Raw genomic sequence first — 27,529 nt, forward strand, 5'->3', positions numbered from 1 at the left:
TGTGGACATTTTGATATATGCTTGGAAAATACGAAAAGTAGCTCGTCTTATCTTTGGTCAATTCATTATATTCATGGTGTATAAATCCATTTCTATCGTTATTAATACCTCCATTTATATTTTTATTATCGACTGAACCTTGAAATTCATCTTACTGCATCTATATACTTTAAAAATGATCAAGAACATGAGTTGGTATGGACATGTGATATATTAAGTACAAGACCTGTAGTATACAACTTGTTTGTCGACTCGCTGATTCCGTACACTGACAGCTGAAGAGGTCCTGCCGCTGGTGTCCTCATAATAGTATGTCTCTCTGAAATAGTTATTTATTAGTAAGACTGTATAATTCTTTAGCGTATGTTTATGTGTATATCATATTGTCCATTAACAAGTTGAGTAACACCTGGGCTAAGGCTAGTTCTTATCTCGAGTAAGGTAAACCCACCAGTCCCAGAGAGGTTTACGCTTTACCGAAGGTATGTAGCTAGAATAACCTGGGAAATAGATTAGGTTGGGTCACTGGCCAGTTTACACAGTTCCGTTCATTCAAAAACTGGCGGAATGCAGGTTTTGTGGTAGATTTGATGTGTTGTGACGAATATAATCTCTCCTTCGGAAACACTTGTTAACCCACTACAATTTCCGTAGACCCTGTCGCGCCCAACGGTAATGAGGGACCCTCATTGGTAAAGATGGGTTTTTAGCATAGGAGAATGACAGAAAATATGCCAGAATATGGAACTAAGCGATATAGTAACCTAACCTCATGTCAGATGCCAGTTAAGTGATCTTAATACCCGCCCTGACCAACCTAAAGATTGGGCTTCTCATTTGGGTTCCCCCAGCTGCATTAGAAGTGAGTTGATATGGTTTAAATATGCATTTACTATTGAAAGAATATCTGGTTCGTCAGAGTCAGATCAAATGGTATTGTTAAACCATAAATGGATTTCAGCATGTAGAGTGAATGCCATAGGCTTAGCATTAGGCTAGTTGAAAACTGTTAAATTACTCACTTCATGACCATGAATAGAGTACACTAGTTCTTAGCCTCAGGGACAAAGAAATAATAACTACAGTTCACTACTGTGCTTAAAGAATAACTTAGGCCTATTGTCCAAGTGAAATTGAAGTTTCATGTTACCACCCTTTAACCAAACGATCAAGCCATAGGCTGTAACATAATAAATGCAAAGAATGCTTTAGAACAACTGTGTAGTGATGTTTCAAGTTGCACTAAACTATGAATGGGAAGGGCAACTGAAAAGGATGAGATGAGATGGATAGCAATCACTGCATGTAGCATCACAGTGTAAACAAGGTAAGAATTATTACAAAACACCTGAGAAATCCTGTCCACCATTGGTAATTTCCAAAGATTTTTGTAACAGAGCAAAATGTTGGAAACTCTACAGGAAAACTCATTAAAATATATGCCATTGTTGGAGTAGTGACTGAAATACAACATTTTGTTTACATACCATAGGTTGCACGTTAGCTTTTTAAATTTAACTAGCCATGGTTCATTTAATTTGCAATTAAAACATTATTCTTGTGGCTAAATGTTATATTAAAATTAGGTAATAATTTAACCATATCTCAAATTAGGTGTTACTTCTGTCTCAGTTTCCTAAGCATTACTTAACTTTTATTATGTACTGCTACAGTTTTGTGTATGTGTATGAACTGAAACAGAACATTGTATAATAACCACTGTAGTTATGTGTAGTAAAGTTTATTAATATTAATGACTGCAGTAATAATGAATATCTGAATGTCTCTAGTAGATTACTGGATGACTGGTGCAGGATCTTTGAAATTGTAACTCATTCATTATTTCCCCCAAGCAGCTTTAACTTGAGCAGCTTTAAGAAAAGGTTACCCGAAACCTGGAGCTGCTACTATATAATGTAAATAATTAAAACCACTACCATATGTAAATTGGTAAAAATTACAGAATATAAATTTGAGCAAAGTTGTTAGCACAATGACACTTTGTAAAGTACAAAATTAAGTACCTTTCTTAGCATCCAAGAAGGAAGAATCACTAAGCTGAAATTAATAAAACATAGCCTAACATTCTAAATAGCTAATAGTAGATGGACAGAACAGCTGTTGAAACCCGAAGACTTATAGTTGGCAGCAGTGATTTGGAGTACAGTACAGTATTTATGATGACAAAGATGACTTTTGTTGAGAATAAGGTAAGAGTCATTGGTTTCATAGAAAGATGTGTCTGGCAGTCAGAATTAGTCAACATTTATAATACTGATTTAGCTCAGTATTATGATAATTATGAAAATTTTATAAAACTACAATTACCACAAGACAAGGAAAAAAGGCATTAAGAGTTGATTGGATGAAAAGATGGCAACATTTGCTAAGGGAAGACATGAACTGGAAAAGTTTTGGAGAGCAAAATCAGTAGATCTTTTCCTTATAGCAGACACATTTAGAATAATCATTTTCCTGCTGGTATGTGCACTTTTGAGCATGGATATGAAGGTGGGAATCGTTTTCTGGAGTGTGCCCAGAAAAGGTATTGACATAACCAAAGGCTGTTGTAAATTGATGGGTTCATAGCAAAAGGAATTAATTTTATTTTTTTATTAGAAAAAAATATGTATATCCTTTAGGAGTTAGGGTTTGCTTGTCTCCTTCGCCTGTATTATTTGAAGTATACATGTGCAGTATTAGATTTAAGACAGATGTAGAAAATATCACAAAATGATTTTTCAGTCAGAAACTGTGAAGTGTGTACATTATAGTCAGATTTTTCAGTTTTAACGTTTGTTTTCTCTTGTGCTTCAGGACACAGACAACATCCCTTATCAGAGAAGGTGGTCTTCTGCATCATCCATTCTTCTTAGATACACTTAAAGATGACTACAGCCTTTTCACATGAACCAGGCACTGCCATGGAGTGCTTAAGTATTCCAATAACACTGGAGAAAGAGACTGGAGTTGATGAACATGGTAGACAGGTCAGTGTTCTTTCCCTTTGTTTATGCTGTTTTAAGAACATGAGTAATTGGACTTGAGGGAAAGCCTTTATTATTTTTCAGTAAATTATGAAAATTACAATGGTTCAGTTTTCTTTGGTTTCTGTGAAGTTTTTTGGAAATATCTAGAGCTAAATTGTGAGTCACTTAGTATAGGTGTTAATAAATACATTCTAAATATATTTTGTGCTTAGCAGCATTTAGGAACGAGGTAAATAGTTTATGCAAATCACAATTTGCCCTGAGATCTCAAATGGAGATGTTCATTAAGCAAAAGTTACCAGTGCTGGGCCAAGGTCTCATCTGAACGCTAGTGATGCTGGTGCTTCTTTTTTCTTAGTGGGTCAAACAGGTAATGAAGGGTGCAATTAATATGATGTTCTTTCATATGTTGAGCATTTATACTGGTTTTTAATGTAATGTGTTTAATATTGACTACAGTTCATTAATATAAAGCCTTATTCATGTAACCTGTAAGTGTTGGCAACCAGCTTTATTGATGAATGACCTTGTTCCACTGATGTAACCTACACCAACCTTTTGTAAATTACAATACTTCACCGATTTAGTTTATTATTTTGCTCGTTCCTTATATCCTAGTTACAATGCTTACATTTTCACAGGCTATACAGTACGGTATTGGCATTTGACATAACCAGTACTGTACTGTTAAGTAACTGGTATCTTCAATAGTCTTACCTAAATCTTGGAAATTTGGGGAAATCCTACAACACCATGCTCTGTTTGTATTTGCTAGTGGTCATCCACATTAAAAGACCTCTGTTTAGTACCAAAATACAGTGCACTGTACTTAATGTAAACACTTATCTGCCTTTATGTTTTACATGAAGTGTTTAGTAAAAATCCCAACCTATATATTTTTAGTTGTATATGATATTCTTTAATTTTTATAGCAACAAACCTGTAACTTTTAGTGCCACGTTGCTTGTTACAAAAGTTCTCCGAGACAAACGTTCTCATAGTGAATTAGAAGAATGCTAGTTTCTGATTGGTTAGTAGTGTTCTTGGGCTGTAAGGTCTGGTAAGTCTCAGCTGTTAACCCAGCATAGTCAGAGATATGTCAAGAACTTCCTTATCCTTTTGTTATCAGTTCCATCTTTTGTATGATCATCGCTCATCATCTTGGTATTTTTACCTGTTTAGTTTGCTGTAGTGTGTTCTGATAGAGCTGTTTTCTTTTGGGTAATATTGTGGTACAGGGGGATTATAAGTTCAAGTTTCTTGCTGAAAACCTCAAGGAAGCATGAGTTCAGAAATTTAATGTCATCTGGCCACAGGACTTTTCTTGTGTGCCAAGGAACATGGAATGAATAGTTTCAAAGATTTGCCCTAGAAAAGTAGTGTTGTAGCAGACAGCCTCAGCTTGAAGGATCATGTTCTGTCCATGGAATGGTTAGTCTATCTTGATATTTACAAGTCACTGTGGCAGCTCTAGGGAGCCATGAGGATGGATTTATTTGCCATCAGCAGAAACAAGAGGTTGCTAGTATATTGTGTAGCCCTACCAGATTCGGAAGCCTGGAATGGGGATGCATTTGTTCGATTTGAGGGCATATACATCCCCTCCATTTGGTACTATAAGTTATGGGTTTACAATGAAAAAAAAAATTAATCTTTATGATAAAGCAGAATAATATAAATATCTAATACAAATCCATAACTTAATTGCTTTCATCTGTGCTGAGTTGTCAGCCGAGACTTACCAGTCCTTGTGATGCAGGTACACTACTCACATATCAGAGACTGACATTTTTTTTCTTCACAGAAGGCATGTTTGGGAGCATTTCACAACAAGCAGAAGGCACTTTTTAGTTAATTGGTTTGTATTAAAAAGTTAATTTAATTTACAGAAATTAGAAAAATTACAATTCATAATTGTTACTTATAATTCATTACAACTGCATTTCTGAATGACAGTAGGTGGGAAATATAAGGCTAATATTGGTGAATAACAATTGGAAATTGTCTGTCTGTATATTTAGCAGGAGGTGTGACTGCTTGCAGGAAGTGTATGTACACTAGGGTGAGTCAGTGCCCAAGGAGAAAACTTCATTTTCTTGATTTAAGTCGGGTGTTCTTGCAGAGTGCAGTTTGGTTTTGTGTGCAGTTACTTCTCTTTTTTTTTAATGGTACTTGATTGTTTTGGTTTTACTTCAGTTTTTTCATAATCCTCCCTTTTTATGGTATTTTTCAAATGTCCTATAGAGGTGTTAAGCCTACTACCCTGAAAGTAATACGTATGCATATATTGTGAAGTGTTACATTCATATGGTGAGAGGAATTCTTACTGGGTTGGATCTACACTTTAAGTGGTCAAAAGGTAGGATGAATGAAAGTAACCAATTAAGGATGGGTCAAAAGGTAGGATGAATGAAAGTAACCAATTAAGGATTGCTGTGCTTAGACAGCAAGCAGTCTTGGTAATTATGTCTGTTGGCTGCTGTTCTTTAACAGTGAATATTTTTAATGTTTGTTGTTAGACACTAAAAGGATCAATTCATCCATTAGTGTGCTAACCTGAGGCCACCTGAATCCATTATGTGCTGAATACAGACTAATTCAGTTTTGGTAATCATGTGGATAACTCCCTGCAAGTTGTATGGATATCAGTCACTATTTGGCTCATCTGAGTTGCCATAGGCCTCCCAATAGCAATATAGCTTTGTGCTTAATATTTCAGTGAGAGACATGATTCTTAGTGTAGGGTTGACAGTGGCATCATCATCCTTGGTGTATATCTGCAGGGATCATAAAGTTGATAGTTCTTTTATGTCATCAGGGCTAGTGGTGACATTGTAGATGAGGATGAAACACTATCATGCAATTGGAAGGGGAGTTATTATTTGATAATGAACAGACAAGTGTAAGCACTCAGTTACTGAGTAGGGACAGTCAGTTGTCTCAGTAGTTGGGGCTTTGAGAGACTGACAATATCTTCATTATCGATCATGTAATAAGGAAATATCATTAACAGCTGGATGTTAGGTGACAGTGCTGAGACAAAGTTTGGCTTAAGAGGGTTTAATGGCACTGTGTGATAACAGTAATTAGTGGATCTGTGATAACTCAGCAATGAACTAAAGACCAAAAAGGCTTGTTGATTATAATACTGGATGATCAGGCACCTCAGCTATAGCATGTTGAGAGAAAATTGGTGATATCAACTTCAACAAGACTTGTGGTTTACACTGTTTGACTATTCAATGTGACATAATTGACATTGTCAGTGTGATTGATGAGAACTGTTTGTGAATATTCAGTCCTGGCTTTTGGCTGTTCTAGAAAGGTATCTGTAGATATGTGTCAGTGATATGAAGTTGGTCAGTTTTAAAAGTCCATGATTATCTGTAGAACACAAATGACAGTTAAGGGGAGCGCACGCTTGCATAGAAATAATGCCCCGATTTTTATGAAATTGTTATGTGTTATACATATATATAAGGTGATGTTCCAGAAAAAATTTGAGAGTGATCGGATGGTTATTTTGGATTTTATTAAAAAAATAAAAAAATAAAAAAATTAAAAATGATTCACCTCCTTCATTTTTAGAGCTATCACAATGTGGCTTCATACACAGAAAGTATATCATAGTATGAAAAAAATAATGGGAAGAGTTTTTCTACTTTTCCTTTTCTTTTGGATGGGGCGAGGGGGGATTTTCCCCCCCCCAAATTTGTATAATTTGATTATCACGGGTTCCTCGTTAACCTGAGAAAAAATCTAGCCCCAAACAAATATTCGTCTTTCTTTCCTCTTTCCAATGGTATATTTAACTTTAAAATTGGCTTAAAAATAAAAATGTAGTTCGCATTTGAAGTGCAAAAAAATGAGAACTGAGAAAAACGACCGTAAAGATCAGCAAGTGTTTTTTTTTTTGGCACGCGTGGAAAAAACTTATCTTGAGCATTATTTTGGTTGATTTCTAGCTCCAGGTCACCCCGCCCCCTCTATAAAAAGGGGTATTATTCGCTCGAGGCGAGGGTATCATCAAGTACCACCTGACTCATTGTTGCCTGGTTTGAAACTAAGAAACTAAAAGTTTAGTAGCTACCAGGCTGATACTCTTGACTCATTTTCAGTCGTTTTTTTCACTTGTTTGGTCTTTTTGGTCTTTGGAGTTTGATTTTCAAGCCTTTTTGTCTCTCGAATGAAGAACTTCCTCTATACTTTCACTTGTGCCAAACAGATGTGTTAGTAAGTTGAATTTCTCACAGCCGAAGTTGTTTTCAATTTCCTCAATATTTACCTCACTCAATTGATGGTGCTGAGATTTTCCATTGCTAATTTGCTTTGCTGGGGCACTAACCGTAAACCTACACGATTGGCACTTCATTAAAATATCAGTATCCCATCTATTGGGAGAGACTTCGACCTGAACTTTACCCCTGCAATTTCCTACCTTGCATCTAATACCCAACACTATTCTATCTAACTGAGATCTAGATATAATTAACTTGTTATCATATACTCTCTTTTCATCATCCTTTATTCATTTTATAAACTGTGAGCGTATTTTTGAAGGTGAAAGTATATAGATTGTATTTAGAGTTACTGGATGTAAAAAAAAAAAATGGCAAAAAACACCGCAAATAGCGAAAAAATTGCTCAGAGTAAAAAGTTGCCCGCCACCCACTTTCAACGTTCGAGGGCAACTGACTCGGCACCCTGTCTCACATTCTCAGTGTCTCTTAGACCACGCATTCACCAAGGAACAAGCCATTGTTGTTGCCAGACGTAGGAGATAAGGTGATATAAAAATCAAAATAATTAATAAATTAGGCGAATAAAGGAAAAAATGACAATAGTCATTAGGAGCCAAACGTCAGCCCTACCTCACCGTGTGGGGGCCGGACGCCCAAAGCCCATCAATTTTAATATTTCGAAAAAATGCTTTGGTCACGTGATAACGAAGGTGTTGCTCATGTCTTACGGCCATTTAACCATTTTTTTTAAACTTCAAAAATATTCATCAAAAATCGAAGAGTGCGCTCCCCTTAATATCAGTGTGAGGATCTGTATCTTGACAACAGTTAAGTAAGTTTCTGATAGAAATTGGAGAAAACTGTGAAGGAAATGGAACATGAGGATGCCACAGGATCAGTCAGGAATGCCCATGGGTTCATGGGAGTCAGGTTTTACCTTTTATCAGATGATCACTACCTTTTTATGAATAAGACTGGATGATTATGTGCTGAAGACAGTATTGTTTAACTAATTGTTTTAGTTCCCATGTAGAGAGTGTTTGAAAATTTTACCACTGTTGATTACTATAGGCAGGATGATTATATAGCCATGGGTTGGTGTTTTCTCATTAATCAGTGATTAAAAGCAAATAAAACAGTACTGTATAAGGCTGTGGTGACTGTTATCAAAGACACCAGGCACAACATTTGGACAACAAAAAGAAACGCTCATCACAGTATACAAACAATACATCCACTCCATAATAAACTACGCCAGCCCAGCCTGGCACCCTGCCATATCCAACACACAACTAAACAAACTACAAATGATACAAAACACAGCTCTGAGAATCATCCTTGGCAGTACACAATCCACACCAACAGAACACTTACACGCTGAAACCAAGATTCTCACCATCAGGCAACACTTAGACATGAGAGGCACACAATTCTTGGCATTGGTCATAAACAACACAAACAGCCCATGCTATTACCTTCACGACCACCCTCCAACACACAGGCAAATAGCGAATACACCACACAGACACTATACAAATATCTTGAATTCTATACCACCACCCACAAACAGCACACAAAAACAAAAGCACATCCATACTCACCTCACCAGACAAGCACTTAATAACCTTCCCAACAACAAAATACTGCACCCCCACCCAACATAAGCAGCACAGAAACACAGCTCTCAAGATTGGAGAGAGTACACCTGACTCGACTTCTCGCTGTGGTCATCACCAATCACTAAACACCTACAAACACCGCATAGACAACACCCAAACAGACATATGTCCACTCTGCCAAGTTAGTCCCCACACAATTACACATCTCTTAGTAGATTGCCCTAACTTGGCAGCCCTTAGACAACAACACAACATCCCCACTACCACACAGTTATGGTCAGATCCAGTAAGCGTGGTGTCCTTCTTGCGCGGTGCAGGCTTCCTGGCATAACAGAGTCTGGGGAACCACAACAACAACAACAACACCAGTCAGTTGAAGACTACTTGCAGTCAAAAGTAAATGGGATCAGGTATCTTATAAGTGACTTGAGTATTGTGCCAGGCCATTATGCACTATGACTTTCAAACAATTTTAGGCACCAGTTTCTGGCTTATGGATATACTATGGGTGTTGATATTGAAGGAAATATACAGTTAGTGTGTATATAGTGGAAATATGATAATCTGGAATTATTTGACTGGTTATGGCAACATGCTTAATAACCTGGATTAACCAAACCAGTTATACTTTAAAGTGGTGTTACGAATGAAAAATGTCAAACACTTTGTTTTACTAAAATGATGTACCTACCTTACCCTTATAAATGCTTATGCTTAGACATTTGTTACCCTACTCTTTACATGACTGTAATGTTGAAAATGCTACTAAATACCCCGTATTCATGAGGCATTGTCAGGAGACATTGCCTCAGTCTGGTGTTAAAAGATGTGTGTTATAATTCTTTTTGGAGTCCTCTGTTGGCCTTGGGGAAGATTTTGTAGTAAACCAAAATGACTACGAACATGGCTGTCATTATCTACGTTGCCAAACTTCTTCCTGACTTATAATCCGACTACAGTTATTCTGCCTCCTTCAATTCTGGGTTCTTTAATCCGGTCATAAAATCTTACTTATCCCTCTCATGGGCTGCCCAGAAGCAAGAGACCATTTCGGAACAAGGCTGACTTGATCTACAATCTATAATCACAAGAGGAGTCAATAATACTATTTTCTGTACATCCCATTATATCATTCATTTTGATAAGTGAGTGTGGACTAGATTTTGGCCATATAAATAATTCATTTTAGGTGACTAGAAACTAAATCATCCCTGTCTTACCCTGTGAGGAAGACAATTTAATATATTTCAATTCTGCACTTATTGTAATTTTTTTTTACATTAAATCATCCTTTATTCGTCATCAAATTTCAGTTCTTTTGCTCATTTTATGCCTTCACAATTAAATATGTGGAACAGTAGTGTCAAGCTTTTGACCCTTTCTGACCTAGTATTGGGAAGATGTGGCAACATTAACTGCCACATCTACATGATACCTCAACTTTGGTCAAGGTTTTATGAATCAAATTGGGAAAGGTGGCAACGTCTACAACAAACTACATACTCATAGGCATTTTGGTTTGACTGTAATTTGGTAGCATTTTATAGAAAGGACAATGACTCTAATGTTTGTCTGTCATCAGACCTACAGAATCTCAGATTCAGTTTTCAGAAATTTACCACAAGGATGTGTTAAAGTGCAGATATAAAGAGAATACAGGTAATTTCTACGGTGAAGGTTCAGCTCGAATAATCTTTTCTATACTTGTGCTGTGTCACCATTTCTTGTGGCAGGAAGATTTTACTGTATATGTAAAGTGAAGCTTTGCTTTTGACCATTTTATTTCGAAGACTGGAAATCCTCATCTAATACTCGGTGTAAAGGAAAGTTACTTGAAAATAAACTGCTGTGTATGCAAGTGGGTGCATTCTGTGATGAGGATGCACATTTGTTCGTTTTCCTCTGACAACTTACAATTTAGCGATAGAGAGACATTAAAAAAAGTAGTTGGGAACATATATATATATATATATATATATATATATATATTTATATATATATATATATATATATATATATATATATATATATATATATATATATATATATATATATATATATATACACACACACACATATATTATATCTTGTAATTTCTGTCACAATGGTCCCGTGGATGAAGTATATAATAAGTCCTCATGAAAATGAAAGGAATTGGTACAAGACTTTTCAACTTTTATTCCAAAGTCATCTTCAGGGTACTGAACAGAGTTTAGAGAATAACATATACAAAGAAAGCAATATGGGTCACAGATAACAATAAAATAAAATGAGTCAACAAGCCATTTAAGTATGTAAACAACATTCATTCAAAAAACAAAAACATACTTAGTGGAAATATGTAATTACTACAAATGCCAGTACAAAACTATCTGTTTGTAAAAATCTAACAGCTTGTTTTACTCTTGCATCCTTATATATATAATTTATATATATATATAATATAATTATATATATATGTATATATATATATATATATATATATATATTATATATATATATATATATATATATATATATATATATATATATATATATATATATATATATATATATATATATATATATATATAGAAATCATCAACACACAATCACGTTACTGGAACCTTTAAATTTCTGACTCATTTCCTCCAGAACCCAGGTCTCTCAGTTTTCAGAAAAACAAGAAATTTACCCAGTGGGTAACTGCCTGCTTTACCACCTGAGACCTTACCTTGAACCTATAGTCAGAAATTTTTATATATATATATATATATATATATATATATATATACCTATGCATATATATATATCATATATATATATATATATCATAACAGTATATATACATCGATATATGACCCCCTAAGCTAATATATATAATATCTATATATATATATATATATATATATATATTACATATATATCATATATATATATATATATATATATATATATATATATATATATATATATATATATATATATATATATAATATTATATAATATATATATATATATATATATATATATATAATATATACATATATATATATATATATATATATATATATGAATATAAGAAGGCCATATAAAACACTTTAAAGCTGAGAATATATATTTTTTTTGTGAACTGTGACAGAAAACAAGTTGCCCCAAATGTATGGTATCAAGATAAATAATCATATTCATAGTACACTGTGGTATTACAGGAAAAGACATTTATATATATATATATATATATATATATATATATATATATATATATATATATATATATATATATATATATATATATATATATATATATATATATATATATAAGACAACCTTATTTTGGGACAGACTACCAGCTGAGGTTGTGAATAGTAGTACTACCAGCCATTACAACAATGTATTTTGTAAAGTGATGAACCCTGACATTTCTCTCTCTCTGTGATTTTTGGATGTTACTCTCTGAATTAGCCTTCTACATGATATAACAACACAGTGCAAAGCTTGCTTAGCATAAGAGGACTTTGCTGTTGACAGAAAAACAAGAATGGAGGCATCTGTGTTTGAAGGAACAGGAAGCTCAGACTGTAAGTCATTTTTTTACTTGAAAAATCTGGTAATTGAATTGATGACTGAAAGAAGGCTTTATACAGACTGAATTATTTAAACTCTCAATTTGAGGATACAGGGAGTATTCTTATACCTTTACACCAGTGACCCATAGATTAAGATCAGCCAGTTGATGCATTGTTATTAATGATGATGTGTACACATCTTTGGCATCACAACTTGCTTTTGAGATAAAACTGGTGCAAATTCCTTGAGAGCTCAACATTTCATAACCAAGATATCTATTGTCTTGATTGAAGTACTCAAGAACATCAGTCAGTCACTCCTTTTTCCCCAACATTTGGAAGAAGCTGAATATGATCCTGTGTCTCTTATACTTCAGAGTCATTGACCTCAGCATCATGGTCTGTCAGACGTAAGGGCCAGGCATTAGTTGACATTATTATAATTTCTTTTCAGGCAGCTCAGTCCACTCGAAAACGATAGATTTTCAAATTAGTGCATGTTCATGGGGCCCAGATTTCTTCTTCCTCCTCTAGCTTTTCAGAGATGACCACCACGCTAAAAATTTGTCTAAAACATAACTTGCATGAATCACACCCTGATCCATGGTTAGCACGTATTATGTTTTATGCCTACTAGAAAATGGACTTCAGTTATAGCAAATCTTTAGAGTATGTACTTGTTAGGAACTTTATATCTTGTTTAAACAAGCTTTTGTGAAGAGTAATTATGGCAATGCATTTCAAATGTACATTCTTTCTTGCTCTAGGTCTTGCAGATTTCTCATTTACTAACTGGCTTTGACTTGTTGGTACCTTTGGCACTGGCTCATACTAAGACAAAGTGCCCAAGCACTTGATTTTATAGCCTGAATTTCCTAATTTTATTCCAGTTCCATTGCTTATCCAACAATTGGTTAGGTTGAATGTTTGTTACATTGTAGTGCCCTTCAAAAAATATCATTCTCTTCAAAGTTATAAATATGATTAGGAATGTTTTCTTTCTTTAATTTCAGAGCATTTCCCCAAAAAGGCTCAATATCTTCCATCAAAGAGCTGGTTTATTTGTCTCAAGTATGATTCTTAGGCCGAATAGCCGAACCTATCCATCTAACCCCATAGAGGGGGTAGTGCCATCAGTGCACTTTGCACCGTGCACAGTAGACTTACTTTTGGTTCTTTGCAGCATCCCTTCGGCCACTTTTGGTAGCCCCTTCCATTCCTTGTACTGTAGATCTATTCATATTCTTTTTCTTTCATCATATTTTCTAGCCACTCCTACCAGTTGTGTCATATTGCAACTACGAAGTTTTCCTCCTGTTATACCTTTAATGCCTTTTTACCTTAATTTCCCTGTCAGTGCTGAATAACCTCATAGGTCCCAGCACTTGACCTTGGCCTAAATTTTATATACCATTCCATTCCATCTAAGTCTTTGAACAATGCAACTCCCATGCCCTTGGAAAAGGCATTGATGGTAGTCTTAAGCTCAGTCCTCATAACATCTTTCATAAAGCCTTACTTTTCATTTTGACCATTTGCACCACTGAAATTGTTGATATTACATCACCTGGCATATGAAGCTTTTATTTTTGTTCTCTGATTTTTGACATTTTTTTATTTCACCATACTGCACTTGACACCTTTTGCTGCATAAACCACATGAAAGAAGCTTGATCAAACTTCACGTCTTTTGTAAACCATATTAACTTCACTTGCACTGCGAAAACTGCCAATTTGCTTACTTGTTTGCTAACTGACTGAGCTTTTCATTTTCTATATTTTTTTTATTTTATGACATCAGAAATGGTTTGTTTTGCCATACCCTGCTCTAACTTTTTTTTTTGTTATGATTATGTTTAGATGCCAGTATGGAGACCCCATTATGGCAACATGAAACTGTGTAAACAGACAAATGGTGTTTGGAATATGCTTTTGATATTTGCTTGTATATTTTATAGTTTTATGCACTTCAAGCTGTATATAATTTTTATTAAATGGTTTTTAATAATACTGTACATTATTTACACACGAGCTTGTTGGCACGCACTGCTCGTGCTGAAACTTGGCGCTGCTGTCTCCCCTACCCTCCTGATCCCCTACCTACCCTGTCCCCACCTGGGGCAGACAACAGGTGTGCAGGAGGAGGGTGGATGTCTCCCTTACCCTCCCATTCCCTTATCTACCCCACCCCCACCTGGGGTGGACAACTGGTTTGCAGGGGATGAGTGGCTGTGTCATGTCACCTGGGGGAGGACAAACAAGATCCACTCGGATATTATTATTATATTTTACAGTAGATCATTTTAAGTTCTCCCATACCTAACATGGCATATATATATATATATATATATATATATATATATATATATATATATATATATATATATATATATATATATATATATATATATATATATATATATATATAAAACTAAGGACCTCATTCAAACTGGATGGTATTTAATGGAGTTTTTATTCAAAAATCGTTACAAGCTTTCTTGGACAAACAGTCCACATTATCAAGTATCCGTACAATGAGCAAACGCCATAAAACGGCTGTATTTATATCTGTGTGCTGGGTACTTTTAATCCTATGATCGCCTAGCTCTTCCTGTGTGACCTCCACCCTCTCTTGACCTTGGTCTTTCTCTGATCCCTGGTTCCAGATGTCCGTTTTCCGTGCGTTCTCTTAAATTTTTCTTCGTTTCCTTGCTACTGTGGAGTATATGATTTTTCTAGATATGCTGTCTTCAAAGCCGTTTCCGGTGTTCCCTGCCATCGTGTTGTTGGCGCAAGTTATGAAGGCGTTCTCTACAACCAGTCTAGATGTTTTGTTGGTGTTCCTGTACAGAAAACTCATATTTTCCCAGTCTATTCTGTGATCATTTTCCCAACAGTGTTTGGCAACTGCCTTGACGTCTGATTATAATGCCTTATGTTCTGCAGATGTTGTTTGCTTCGCTCTTTACATGATTTGCCAGTTTCGCCATAGTACCCTTCTTCACAGTCTAGACACGCTGCCATATAAACCCCCTCTAATCTCTTCCCCCTCTACCGACTTTTTGTTTCTAACTATTTTATTCCTAATGGTGTTTTTTGTAGCTGCCTATCAATTTGAAATTATTTAGCTTCCTGTTGATGGGTGCAATAGAGTTGTTGTCCGGAACTGTAATTATTTTCTTTCCTGTGAATGTTCCTTTTCAATCCTTTCCCTCTCCCAAAATAGTTTTTGGAGCTTGCTTTGATATGTAGTGTGACCAATACTTAGGGTAGCCTAATCTCCTAAAACTCTCCCTCAGGTAATCAACTCTTCGTCTAAAAATTCATACTGCAAATCCTATAAGCCCTGATGGCCAACCCTGTCATTAATCCTATTTTTATTTCTTTCCTATGACTGGAGAACCTATTTTATGTATGAATTGGTGTGTGTCTTCTTCCTATATACCGATCGTGGCATCGACGAGATCACCGCAGAGGAGGCTGGAGAAATTTCTTTCCAACATAATGGGAAAATGGGTAGGCTTAGTATCGAAGGGCATTTAAAACATAACATGAACCTGATAGACGAATTATCCAAAATTAACGTAAAAGACTGCAAATTTGCAAGTTTGGATGTAACTTCCCTGTTCACTAACGTACCCAGTAAAGACGACTATGGAAATAATAAAAAAAGAATATGGAGGAGGGGGTCTATTCATGCGACATAGATCATGACGTTTTAATAAAAATGCTAACAGCGGCCCTCAGCGTTAATGTTTTCAAGTGGGGCGAAAACCATTATATACAAAAAAATTTGAAAGCCGCATGGGTTCAAGTCTTTCACCAATTCTAGCCAATATCTTTATGGAATGGTTTGAAAAGGAAGAGGTCTCTTAAGTAAATAAAGGAACTTAAATATCGTAAAATGGGTAAGATAACTTGATGACATCTTGATCATTTACAAGGAGAAAGGGAAGATCTACACAAGTTTTTAGAAAACATAAATAAACTAAATGAACACATCAAGTTCACATTAGAAGAAGAGAAGGAAGGAGAAATTCCTTTCTTGGATGTCCTAGGTCAAGAGGGTAGGGAGAATTTAAAATTCAAGGTATATAGGAAGAAGACACACACCAATTCATACATACATAGGTTCTCCAGTCATAGGAAAGAAATAAAAATAGGATTAATGACAGGGTTGGCCATCAGGGCTTATAGGATTTGCAGTCCCGAATTTTTAGACTTAAGAGTTGGATTACCTGAGGGAGAGTTTTAGGAGATTAGGCTACCCTAAGTATTGGTGGGAGTGGGCACATATCAAAGCAAGGAAAAACTATTTTGGGGAGAGGAAAGGATTGAAAAGGAACATTTGGTAGGAAAGAAAATAATTACAGTTCCGGACAACAACTCTGTTGCACCCATCAACAGGAAGCTAAATAATTTCAAATTGATAGGCAGCTACAAAACACCATTAGGAATAAAATAGTTAGAAACAAAAGTCGGTAGAGGGGGAAGAGATTAGAGGGGGTTTATATGGCAGCGTGTCTAGACTGTGAAGAAGGGTACTATGGCGAAACTGGCAAATCATGTAAAGAACGAATTTAACAACATCTGCAGAACATAAGGCATTATAATCAGGCGTCGGCAGTTGCCAAACACTGTTGGGAAAATGATCACATAATAGACTGGGAAAATATGAGTTTTCTGTACAGGAACACCAACAAAACATCTAGACTGGTTGTAGAGAACGCTTCATAACTTGCGCAACAACACGATGGCAGGGAACACCGAAACGGCTTTGAAGACAGCATATCTAGAAAAATCATATACTCCACAGTAGCAAGGAAAATGAAAACGCAAGAGAACGCACGGAAAAAGGACATCTGGAACCAGGGATCAGAGAAAGACCAAGGTCAAGAGAGGGTGGAGGTCACACAGGAAGAGCTAGGCGATCATAGGATTAAAAGTACCCAGCACACAGATATAAATACAGCCGGACTATGCGTTTGCTCATTGTACGGATACTTGATAATGTGGACTGTTTTGTCCAAGAAAGCTTGTAACTTTTTGAATAAAAACTCCATTAAAATACCATCCAGTTTGAATGAGGTCCTTTTAGTAATTCTACTAATGCACAGAACAATTGTGTATGTGATAAAGTTAATATATATATATATATATATATATATATAAGATATATATATATATATATATATATATATATATATATATATATGCATATATATATATATATATATATATATGCATATATATATATATATATATATATATATATATATATATATATATATATATATATATATATATATATATATATATATATATGCCTATATATATATATATATATATATATATTATATATATGCAGTACATTATTGTTTTTACATGCATTTTGATATCATTGGTGTATCTACTTCTCAGTAGATCCATTATAGCCTTAAGGTATGTTGAATGTGGGAAGAAATTGGTTAATACAGTATACATGACTGACCCAATGCACATTTAAGTTTACTCCAGACCCTAGCCTAGCCCTGCAAGTACAATGCCTACCTTGTGAAAAGAATTTTAAGTCAATAAAACCCTCAAAATGCAGAGAAGGAAGTGCTCTGAAGTTGGACTCACAACAGTTTCAGTTTTGCAATGTTATAAAATCTAAATTTTAGGCTAGAATTAATTTTTTCTGCATTCAAACCCATTACTTAATGCTAACCCTCCTCATGGGACCAGTCATCTCCAAACACAATAGAAGAGACTCCTTTTCTACCTTTCCAAGTACATATTTAGGTCTGTGAGTGCTTCTAGTAGTGAAAATTGGTCACTATGCATAGATTCAACAAGCTACTGCTTAGAGGTCTAGGAAGACTGGACAATTAATATTTCCTGAGTTTTAATAGAAAAAATTAATTTGTTCATGAGACTTACCTGTCAGATATATATATAGCTGTATTCTCCGAAGGACCGACAGAAATTCAAAAACTTACGACACACGCAGTGGGGCCAGGTGGTTAGTACCCATTCCCGCCGCTGGGAGGCGGGTATCAGGAACCATTCCCATTTTCTATTCAGATTTTCTCTGTCGCCGGTACTGTCAACACCTGTTGTCAATACCTCCGTCGTTGGATTTCGAAAACTTTTTTTTCCACTTGAGTATTCTGATTGTCTTTTGGTTTTTTGACTTTGGATTTGTGGATAGGCATACGCTTTTGTGGACCGTTTTGATTTTGGCTTTGACTTCTTTGGTTACGATGTCTGGATCTAGTTCTGCTAGTTTCAGGGTATGTGGTGTGAATGAGTGTAAGGTGAGGCTACCGAAGCTTTCGGTAGATCCTCACACAGTATGCATGAGATGTAGAGGCATGCTTGTTTGTTTGATGATCGCTGCAAGGAGTGTGAGACTTTGCCTGATGCCGATTGGAAGATTTATGATTCGTATGTGTGCAAGTTAGAGCGTGACAGGATCAGGAGGTCTTCCTCCAGGAGTGTGTCTGCTGGTGGGAGTCAGGGTAATATTTTGTCTCCTGTTAACCCTTCTGTGGACTTTGCTTCACCTATCCCTGTAGTGTTGCCTTCAATCCTGAGGCACGTCTCGGAAAAGGTAATGCCCTGACGGAGATTTTGAACTCCATACGTGCCTTGGAGTCGAAAGTGCTTGCCATAGAAAGTGTTGTGAAGTGCAGTGATCCCCCAGTGTTGTGTAGGGCGTCAGATTGGCCCTATAATGCCTCTAGGTCTGGACCTCTGCCGGACTCCCAGGACTCAGGGCGTGGGCAAGTCGAAAGCTGCAAGAGGGCTGGGGACTCCCCACCGATCTGGCATCCTTCTCGGCAGGACCTGTTGTCGATTCCCAGGCTGCCAAGGATCGGCTGCTCGCGCGCGCATCCTTAAATTGCTTTCCTCCGAGGCGCCCTCCCGCTTAAAAAATCGAGCTCTCGGAAAGGACTCTCGCCTTGGAAGAAAGCCGGAGAGGAGGGGGGCAGTTCACGTCCTCTTTCTCGGGAGTGAGCTTGTTTCTTCGCCTGAATGGTTCGACGAGTTGCCACCGCAGGAGAGGACCAGGACTTCTTCCGAGGAGGGACGCTTTTGAGCGTCCCAGTCGCTCCAAGAAAAGAGCTGTCGTCGCCCTGGGAGAAGGGAAGAGGCGTCCCCTCGCCTCGTCTTCTCACAGGAGCAGCCCTTCTCCGGAGGGGAGTCTTCTCCTTCTAAGCGACTTCTGCTTGACATGCAGCGGCAGTTGGCGTCCTCCTTGCTGCAAAGGAGTCTGAGCCGCGTCGGCGCCGTAAGGACTTGAGGCTGCCTGTTAAGAGGTCGAAGAAGTCATCCTCTCTGCTCCTCGTTCGTCTCCCTCTCTGGCGAAGTTCTCCCGATCGCCCTCATCGTTCGTTGGATCGCCGTCGTGACGCTCTGCATCGACTTGACGCTCCTCAGGCTGCTGGACCTGACGTTTCCCATGCTCGTCAGGACGCCCCTCTCGCAACTCGGCAAGACGCTCGGATGGACGCGCGGCAGGACATTCTGCACAACGCTCGACTGGACGCTCCTCAGCACGCTCTACAGGACGCTCAGCAGCATTCTCGGCAGGACGCTCGTCAGGATGCTCGGCAGGACGCTCCTTTCTCAGTATTGCGGGACGCTCCAGAGCTTTCTGCTTTAGATTCGCGGAAGAAGAGGTCCCTTTTGCGGATCGGGCCACAAGGCCTTAGACTTCCACAGGTTCCGGAAGACTCTCCTGTCGCTCCCGTCGAAGAGGGAGAGGTGTCTAGTGAGTCGGAGTCCGCAGAGCAGGAGCAGCCTCCTAAGTCGTCTTCTACGGACTACCAGGTTTTGGCCAGCCTGCTAAGGGACTTGTTTGCGGATAAGTTTCAGCCTTCTGCCCCTCTCTCTCCCCCTTCGCAGTTAGCCTCTTCGAAGGTGAGAAAATCGCCGGGATTCCTTCAAATGAAGATGTCGCTTGCTACCAAGAGAGCGTTTAAGAAGGTCAACTCTTGGATGGACGATCGGAAGACACAAGGCAAGACTTCCTTTGCCCTGCCTCCATCTAAATGGTGCGGAAAGGCGGGAATGTGGTATGAGACAGGAGAAGAAATCGGTTCCAGAGTTCCTTCTTCTTCCCAAGGAGACTTTGCTAGTTTGGTCGATGCTCCAAGGAGGGCCCTCCTTTCTTCCGCAAAGGTGGCTTGAACACTTTCAGAGACGGACCATCACCTCAAAGGACTTTTCCGCACGATGGAAGTTTTTAACTTTTTGCATTGGTGCTCGGGGGCCTTGGACTTGAAGACTTGAAGTCCTAACTCGATCAGTCTGGGGGAGCTGTCCAGCGTGTTGGCGTGCATGGACAAGGCCGTCAGGGAAGGTGCGGATGAACTGGCTGCTCATTTCTGCTCGGGCCTTTTGAAAAAGAGGGCCTTGTATTGTAACTACATGGCTAAGTCAGTTTCTCCTTTGCAGAGGGCAAAATTGCTTTTGGTCAGTACTTGGATGCCCCTCTATCTAGCCATCTCTTCCCCAGTCCTTGATCAAGGATCTCGCCTCCAGCCTTAAGGAGAAGGCTACTCATGACCTCCTTGCCCAGTCTTCCAGACGTTCAAATGTCCCGTCCACTTCCTCTCAAGGACAAGCTTCTAAGAGGCAGAAGCCCTTTCGTGGTAGAGCTTCCTCCTCAAAGTCGTTTCCTCGAGGAAGAGGCATCTCCAGAGGCGGAGCCCCTTCTAATCCTAGGGGCAAGAAATTATGTACCGGACCTCCAGACACCAGTAGGAGCCAGGCTTCTTTTGTTTGCGAAAGCCTGGAGAGCAAGAGGGACGGACTCCTGGTCCCTCAGAGTCATCGAGAAAGGCTACAAGATCCCGTTCCTCGAGTTTCCACCACTGTGCTCAACGCCCAGAGATCTGTCGCCCTCCTACCACCCAGAGAAGCAACAGATCCTTTTCAATCTGCTCGACCAGATGCTCGAGAAGAGAGCCATAGAGCAAGTCCTGGAATTGGATTCCCCAGGATTCTACAATCGGCTCTTCCTGGTGCCGAAGCAGTCGGGAGGGTGGAGACCAGTCCTGGACGTCAACAGATTGAACCATTTTGTAGTGAAGGAGAAGTTCAGGATGGAGACGTCTCAGTCGGTATTAGGAGCTTTAAGACCAGGCGATTGGATGGTTTCGCTGGACCTCCAGGATGCCTACTTTCACGTCCCCATTCATCATCAGTCAAGGAAGTACTTGAGGTTTGTCTTGGGGGGACAAGTTTACCAATTCAGAGCTCTTTGCTTCGGACTAAGTACGGCACCGATGGTCTTCACGGTACTGATGAGGAACGTGGCGCGATGGCTTCACCTAGCAGGCATAAGGATCTCGCTCTATTTGGACGACTGGCTCATTCGAGCATCGTCGGAGGAGAGGTGCCTGGAGGACTTGCATACGACTTTGGAGTTGACGAAGTCCCTGTGACTTCTGGTGAACTTCGAGAAGTCATATCTGATCCCTTCTCAGTCCATTGTATATCTGGGGATTCGGATGGATTCAGTGGCTTTTCGAGCCTTTCCGTCCCAGGAACGTCAGCAGCACTGCTTAGACAAAGTTTCGGCCTTCCTGGGGAAAGAAACATGTAGGTGAGGGAATGGATGAGTCTGCTGGGGACCATTTCATCGCTGGAGAAGTTTGTTTCCCTGGGGAGACTGCATCTCAGACCCCTCCAGTTTTTCCTTGCGGAGAACTGGGCAAACAAGGAGGACCTAGAGGAGACTCTCAAGATCTCTCTCTCTGCCAAGGACCACCTAAGGTGGTGGCTCGATCCCATGAAGTTGGCAGAAGGGGTTTCACTCTACCTTCAGAACCCCGACCTAGTGTTGTTTTCCGACGCGTCCACGTTGGGATGGGGAGCAACACTAGGGGGGGAGGAAGTGTCAGGCACCTGGAGAGGGGAACAGGTGTCCTGGCACATCAATCTAAAAGAATTGGGAGCGATTCAGTTAGCCCTCCAATTCTTCGAAGATCAGGTTTCAGGCCGAGTGGTTCAGATCAACTCGGACAACACCACAGCCCTGGCGTACCTCAAGAAACAGGGAGGTACTCACTCTCGATCCCTGTTCTTGCTTGAAACAGGGAGGTACTCACTCTCGATCCCTGTTCTTGCTTGCAAGAGAGATCCTGCTGTGGGCCCATTCTCGGCAGATTACACTGCTCACAAGATTCGTGGCAGGAGTCGAGAACGTACGCGTGGATCTTCTCAGTCGGCAGCGACAACTTCTTCCGACCGAGTGGACCCTGCACGAAGAGGTATGTCAGGAGCTCTGGAAGCTTTGGGGACGCCCCCTTGGTAGACCTGTTCAGGCGCGACGTCGAGGGCGCAAAAGGCTGCCTCTGTACTGCTCTCCGTGCTCGACCCAGGGGCAGTAGCAGTAGATGCCCTCCTCTGGGACTGGAAGGGTCTGGACCTTTATGCCTTTCCCCCCTTCAAGATCTTGGGGGAAGTCATCAGGAAGTTTGCGGCTTCGGAAGGGTCAAGGAGGACGTTAATCGCCCCCTTTTGGCCGTCGACAGAATGGTTCACAGAGGTCATGACATTCCTAGTGGACCTCCCAAGGACGCTTCCCATGAGAGTCGATCTTTTCAGACAGCCCCACTTCGAGAGGTACCACAAAAACCTCCCGCTCTGAGTCTGACTGCATTCAGACTATCGAAGAAAAGTTGGTCAGAGCGAGGGTTTTCAAGACCAGTGGCTAGGGCTATCGCCAGCACCAGGAGAGCCTCCTCCAATGCGGTGTACCAATCGAAGTGGGCCATCTTCAGGAGATGGTGTAAGGTCAAGGGGATTTCTCAACCACGACCTCTGTGTCCCAGATAGCCGACTTCCTTTTTTATTTAAGGAAGGAACAAAAGCTGGCAGTATCTACCATCAAAGGTTATAGAAGTATGCTGTCAGCGGTCTTTAGGCTTAGAGGCCTCGACCTAACAGACAACAAGGACCTTCACGATCTTTTAAGGTCTTCCGAAACCACTAAGGTGGCTCAGCCAAGGCTGCCTTCCTGGAATTTGGGCGTAGTTCTGAAATTCCTTATGTCCAGTCGGTTCGAGCCTCTACATTCTGCAACCTTCAAAGACGTGACTAGAAAGACTATTTTCCTAACTGCTCTGGCGACGCGAAGAGAGTTAGTGAACTTCAGGCTATCAGTAAGCATATAGGTTTTAGAGGCCATAATGCAGTATGTTCTCTAAGCCCTATGTTTCTTGCAAAAAACGAGAACCCGTCTACCCCTTGGCCCAGGACCTTCGAGATTAAGAGTATGACGGAAATCCTTGGACAAGAACCAGAGAGAATCCTGTGTCCGGTCAGGGCTCTCAAATTTTACTTGCAGAAGACTCAGGAAAGTCGAGGTCCTTCGGACAATCTGTGGTGCTCTGTCAAGAGGCCAGATTTGCCTCTGTCTAAGAATGCACTGGCATTCTTTTTAAGAAGCACCATTTTAGACGCACATTCCGAGCGTTCAAGACAGTGACTTGAGTCTTTTTTGAAAGTCAAGGCTCACGCAGTGAGAGCTATTGCTACCTCAGTGGCTTTCCAGAGGAATATGTCTCTCAATGACATTCTGGGGGCCACTTTTGGCGAGCAATTCCGTGTTAAACCTCGCACTACCTTACTGACGTGAAGACGTCTTACGAGAATTGCTGTGCGCTAGGGCCTTACGTTTCTGCAGATGCGATTTTGGGGGCAGATAGCGACACTCATCCTATCCTGTAGAAAATGGTTAGGAGTGTTTTTTATTTTTTGGTTATGGTGTTTTTTTATGGTTGTTGGGTCGGCCACCGGGGGTGGACGTCCCAGTCCTTAGCTTATGTTATGGCATCATGACGTAGCTAGGCTTGGTCAGGTGGTTGTTTTAGTGTCGTTTGCCCTCATAGTATGGTCATATGGTCTAGTCACATTGTGGTCTCGCCCCCGTTGACAGATCATCTAGAACTCTCCAGCTGTATAGATCACTACCTTGCTGGAGACTCTAGTAAAGCAGAAGCAGGCTTGGGTGACAGTAATCACAAAGTCAGCTATGCTAACAGGTAAGGAACCAAAGTGTCAATCGCCTACATATATTCGTTTTCCTAAATCCTATTCTGTCTCTTCCCACCTCCAATGGTGGAATTCAGCTATATGTATATCTGACAGGTAAGTCTCATGAACAAAATGATATTTTAATAATAAAATAAAGTTTGTTCATACTTACCTGGCAGATATATATAATCATAGTGCCCACCCACCTCCCCTCAGGAGACAGTGGCACTAGAAAATCTGAATAGAAAATGGGAATGGTTCCTGATACCCGCCTCCCAGCGGCGGGAATGGTTACTAACCATTTTTGAATTTCTGTCGGTCCTTCGGAGAATATAGCTATATATATATCTGCCAGGTAAGTATGAACAAACTTTATTTTATTATTAAAATATCATTTTCCTTGATAAAACTAAGTTTCATATACAGGCAGTCCCTGGTTATCGGTGGGGGTTCCGTTCTGAGAGTGTGATGATAACCGAAAATTGGCTATTTTCGGGGCTTTCTTGGCAATTTTTTGGGGCTTATTGGCACTGAAAAGCACCAATTTTCAGTTACCGGCGCCTCTGTTAGGTATGTATTGGCGCCAATACCCAATTATCGGTGCCGATAAGCGGAAATCGGCAATTTTCAGCACCAAAAATTGCTGATTTTCGTTGCTAGATAAAGCGCTGTAGAACTGGATCGCTGCTAACCGGTGAATGCCTGTATATGTATTTACTAAATAATTACAGAATCGAAGCCCGCCCTCCTCCCCTCTCATGGACGTAAGGCACAAACAGAATGAGGTTTTCTGCTAAGTCGTTTCCAGTATTCCCGTTAGTGGGCTGAGCTTGTCACCTACACTAAACTATCAAAGTGCTACCACGATTTTTTAAATATAGGCTGCTGCACAAGTTGAAACTATAGCTATGTAATTACTTGGGAAGTATATATGAAACCTAATTTTATCATGAAAACAATATTTTGTTTCATCATGCTCCCAGTACTTTACTTCGGCCTTATGAGCTACTTTGGTTGGAGACCTTGTCGCCCAAAAATTATCAGATTTTGAACCTTGTCAGACAAGAAAAATGGGCATTACAAGCATCATTTTGGCCAAGCAGAGGGTCAGGATATGGACTGTTCCTTGCTAGAAAAGCTATAGGTTGTACTCTTGATCATGAGAGGGTACAACAAAGAGGGATATCTGTGCCTAGATTATTGTTATTGGTATTAAGTAGTTACCAGATGGCAGAGGCTGTAAAATGAAGATGATGAATATCTCCCTTCCTTCCCCCCTCCATCAGGTAGAGACAGAATCTGACCTGCTTCCATCAAATGGCCAATTGAATGAGTTTCTAAAAATGATTTTATGTCTCATAATTAAAATCTGACAAAAGTAGAGGTAGAGATTCATATGGCCATAATAAAAAGAGAATTGTAATCTTGAAGGCAATAGAAGCTGCTGTGTCTTGAGCTCATAACTTTTGACTTTTAAATTGGATGCTTGACACCCATAAGTGGGAAAATAGGCATTTAGAATAACTGTCTTGATCCAGAGGGAAATACAGTAAACCCCCCATATTCGCGGTCTCACTATTCGCGGACTCACATACTCGCGGATTTCTCTGTGGAACATATCTATCCATTATTTGTGGAAAATTCGCCCATTCGCGGTATTTTTCACTGAGAAATATTTACTGATTATTGTATTTTCATATCATTTTCAGAGACGTTAGTTTAGTTTGTACAAATGTTTTGCAACTTAGGTATCATAATACGGACAGGGAGGCTCCACAGAGATCCTTGCAGCCTCCATCATGGGATATATTGCTAGCCCTGAAGTACCTTTCAAGTGACCCATTGGTGTCACTGGACTTAAACATGAAGACAGCCTTCCTTTTAGCTTTAGTCTCATAATAGAGACTGAGAAAACCCCGTGCCTTAACCTGCTGAGTTTTACACATCAAACAACTGGCAAAGCAATGGTCTTTTGTACATGCCAGATTACTTTTTATCATTTGGTGAGCTATGTATAAAGTATCCAAAAATGTCATCTTTTTCTGTAGGTGAGGAAACTAATTTATATAATGCTTTTCCATCCACCCCCAAGTTTCAAGCATCCAAATTCAGTGGTAAGGGTTATAAGATCAAGGCTTTTGCAACTTGTCTGTAAAGTTAACACAGATGAGAATTTAGTTTTGAACACAGCTGCATGGCAATCCCTGTATAATTTTATGTTGCTTGGAGATCACAACTCATAGATCCATAAATTCATATTCAGTTGATCCTATGGTAGTAGCTGGTTAAGTCTTACCTTGGCCTGGAAAGGATGGAGGTGCTCATTCATCACCCTCATCATCCTCGAAACATCCCATGATCTCTAACATAGATATCTGGCATTACCCATGACTACTCCATTTAAACTCCATTTAACAAAAAATATTATTTACCAAATGTCGCTGCCAGTAACCTCCCCTCAATAGAGTCGACTGGTCCAGCTCCTCCACAATACCTAAATGTTCAGTAATTTTCTTAATATGAGTCCATCCCATATAAGTAGTAACTCAGGCTATCATAAGTAATTGGTTTTATGTTGAAACAAACTAAATCTCTAGTAGTTCATTCTCCAGGCACATCCCCAAAGCAGAAGGGTTCCAGTTTCCATGTGACCCAAGTATGCATCTGGATCCCGTAGCACTTCCACTGATAGACCTGTGGTTTTTGTTCAACTTGCAGTCTCATATTCCAGAATTGTATTGATAATCTGCTTCATATTACTTTACTCCTCTGTTATCAGTATCACCTTATGTATGAACAATTGATTTCTCTTAGCAAGTACAGAATGAGAAATTTTCATTATTTTTCATGTTTTAAACATTTTTATGTGTTATAAAACCCTTTTGGCCTGGATCTCCTGTCATAAGTGTCTGGACCAGGTAGCCAGCAGCTGTAAGTATGGTTTTTCCTATTCTTTAGACAGCGATCTGTGTTCTGCTGGGTCTAGCTGCTGGATGAGTTAATGATTTAATTATATGGTTGGTTCTAGGGGAGTTAAATGTCATAAGAGATGCTCAGCATTGGAAAAATAGTAATGGAAATGAGAAAGGCATTCAAGG

The 27,529-nt window shown here is 39.3% G+C and overlaps 1 protein-coding gene across 2 annotated transcripts in view; it reads left to right on the plus strand.

Moving 5' to 3' along the window:
- The first annotated feature begins 207 nt into the window (after positions 1–207).
- LOC136835483 (tax1-binding protein 3 homolog) overlaps positions 208–27,529 on the plus strand; it is a 74,046-nt gene continuing 46,724 nt past the window's right edge. For both annotated transcript variants that reach the window (XM_067099060.1, XM_067099055.1), the window contains exons 1-2: positions 208–309; positions 2,818–2,990. In XM_067099060.1, the coding sequence (XP_066955161.1) occupies positions 2,889–2,990 (102 nt within the window). In that variant the 5' untranslated portion in view covers positions 208–309; positions 2,818–2,888. The remainder of the gene's footprint in view (positions 310–2,817; positions 2,991–27,529) is intronic.

The sequence above is a fragment of the Macrobrachium rosenbergii genome, chromosome 4 (genome assembly GCF_040412425.1).
Source record: "Macrobrachium rosenbergii isolate ZJJX-2024 chromosome 4, ASM4041242v1, whole genome shotgun sequence".
NCBI lineage: Eukaryota > Metazoa > Arthropoda > Malacostraca > Decapoda > Palaemonidae > Macrobrachium > Macrobrachium rosenbergii.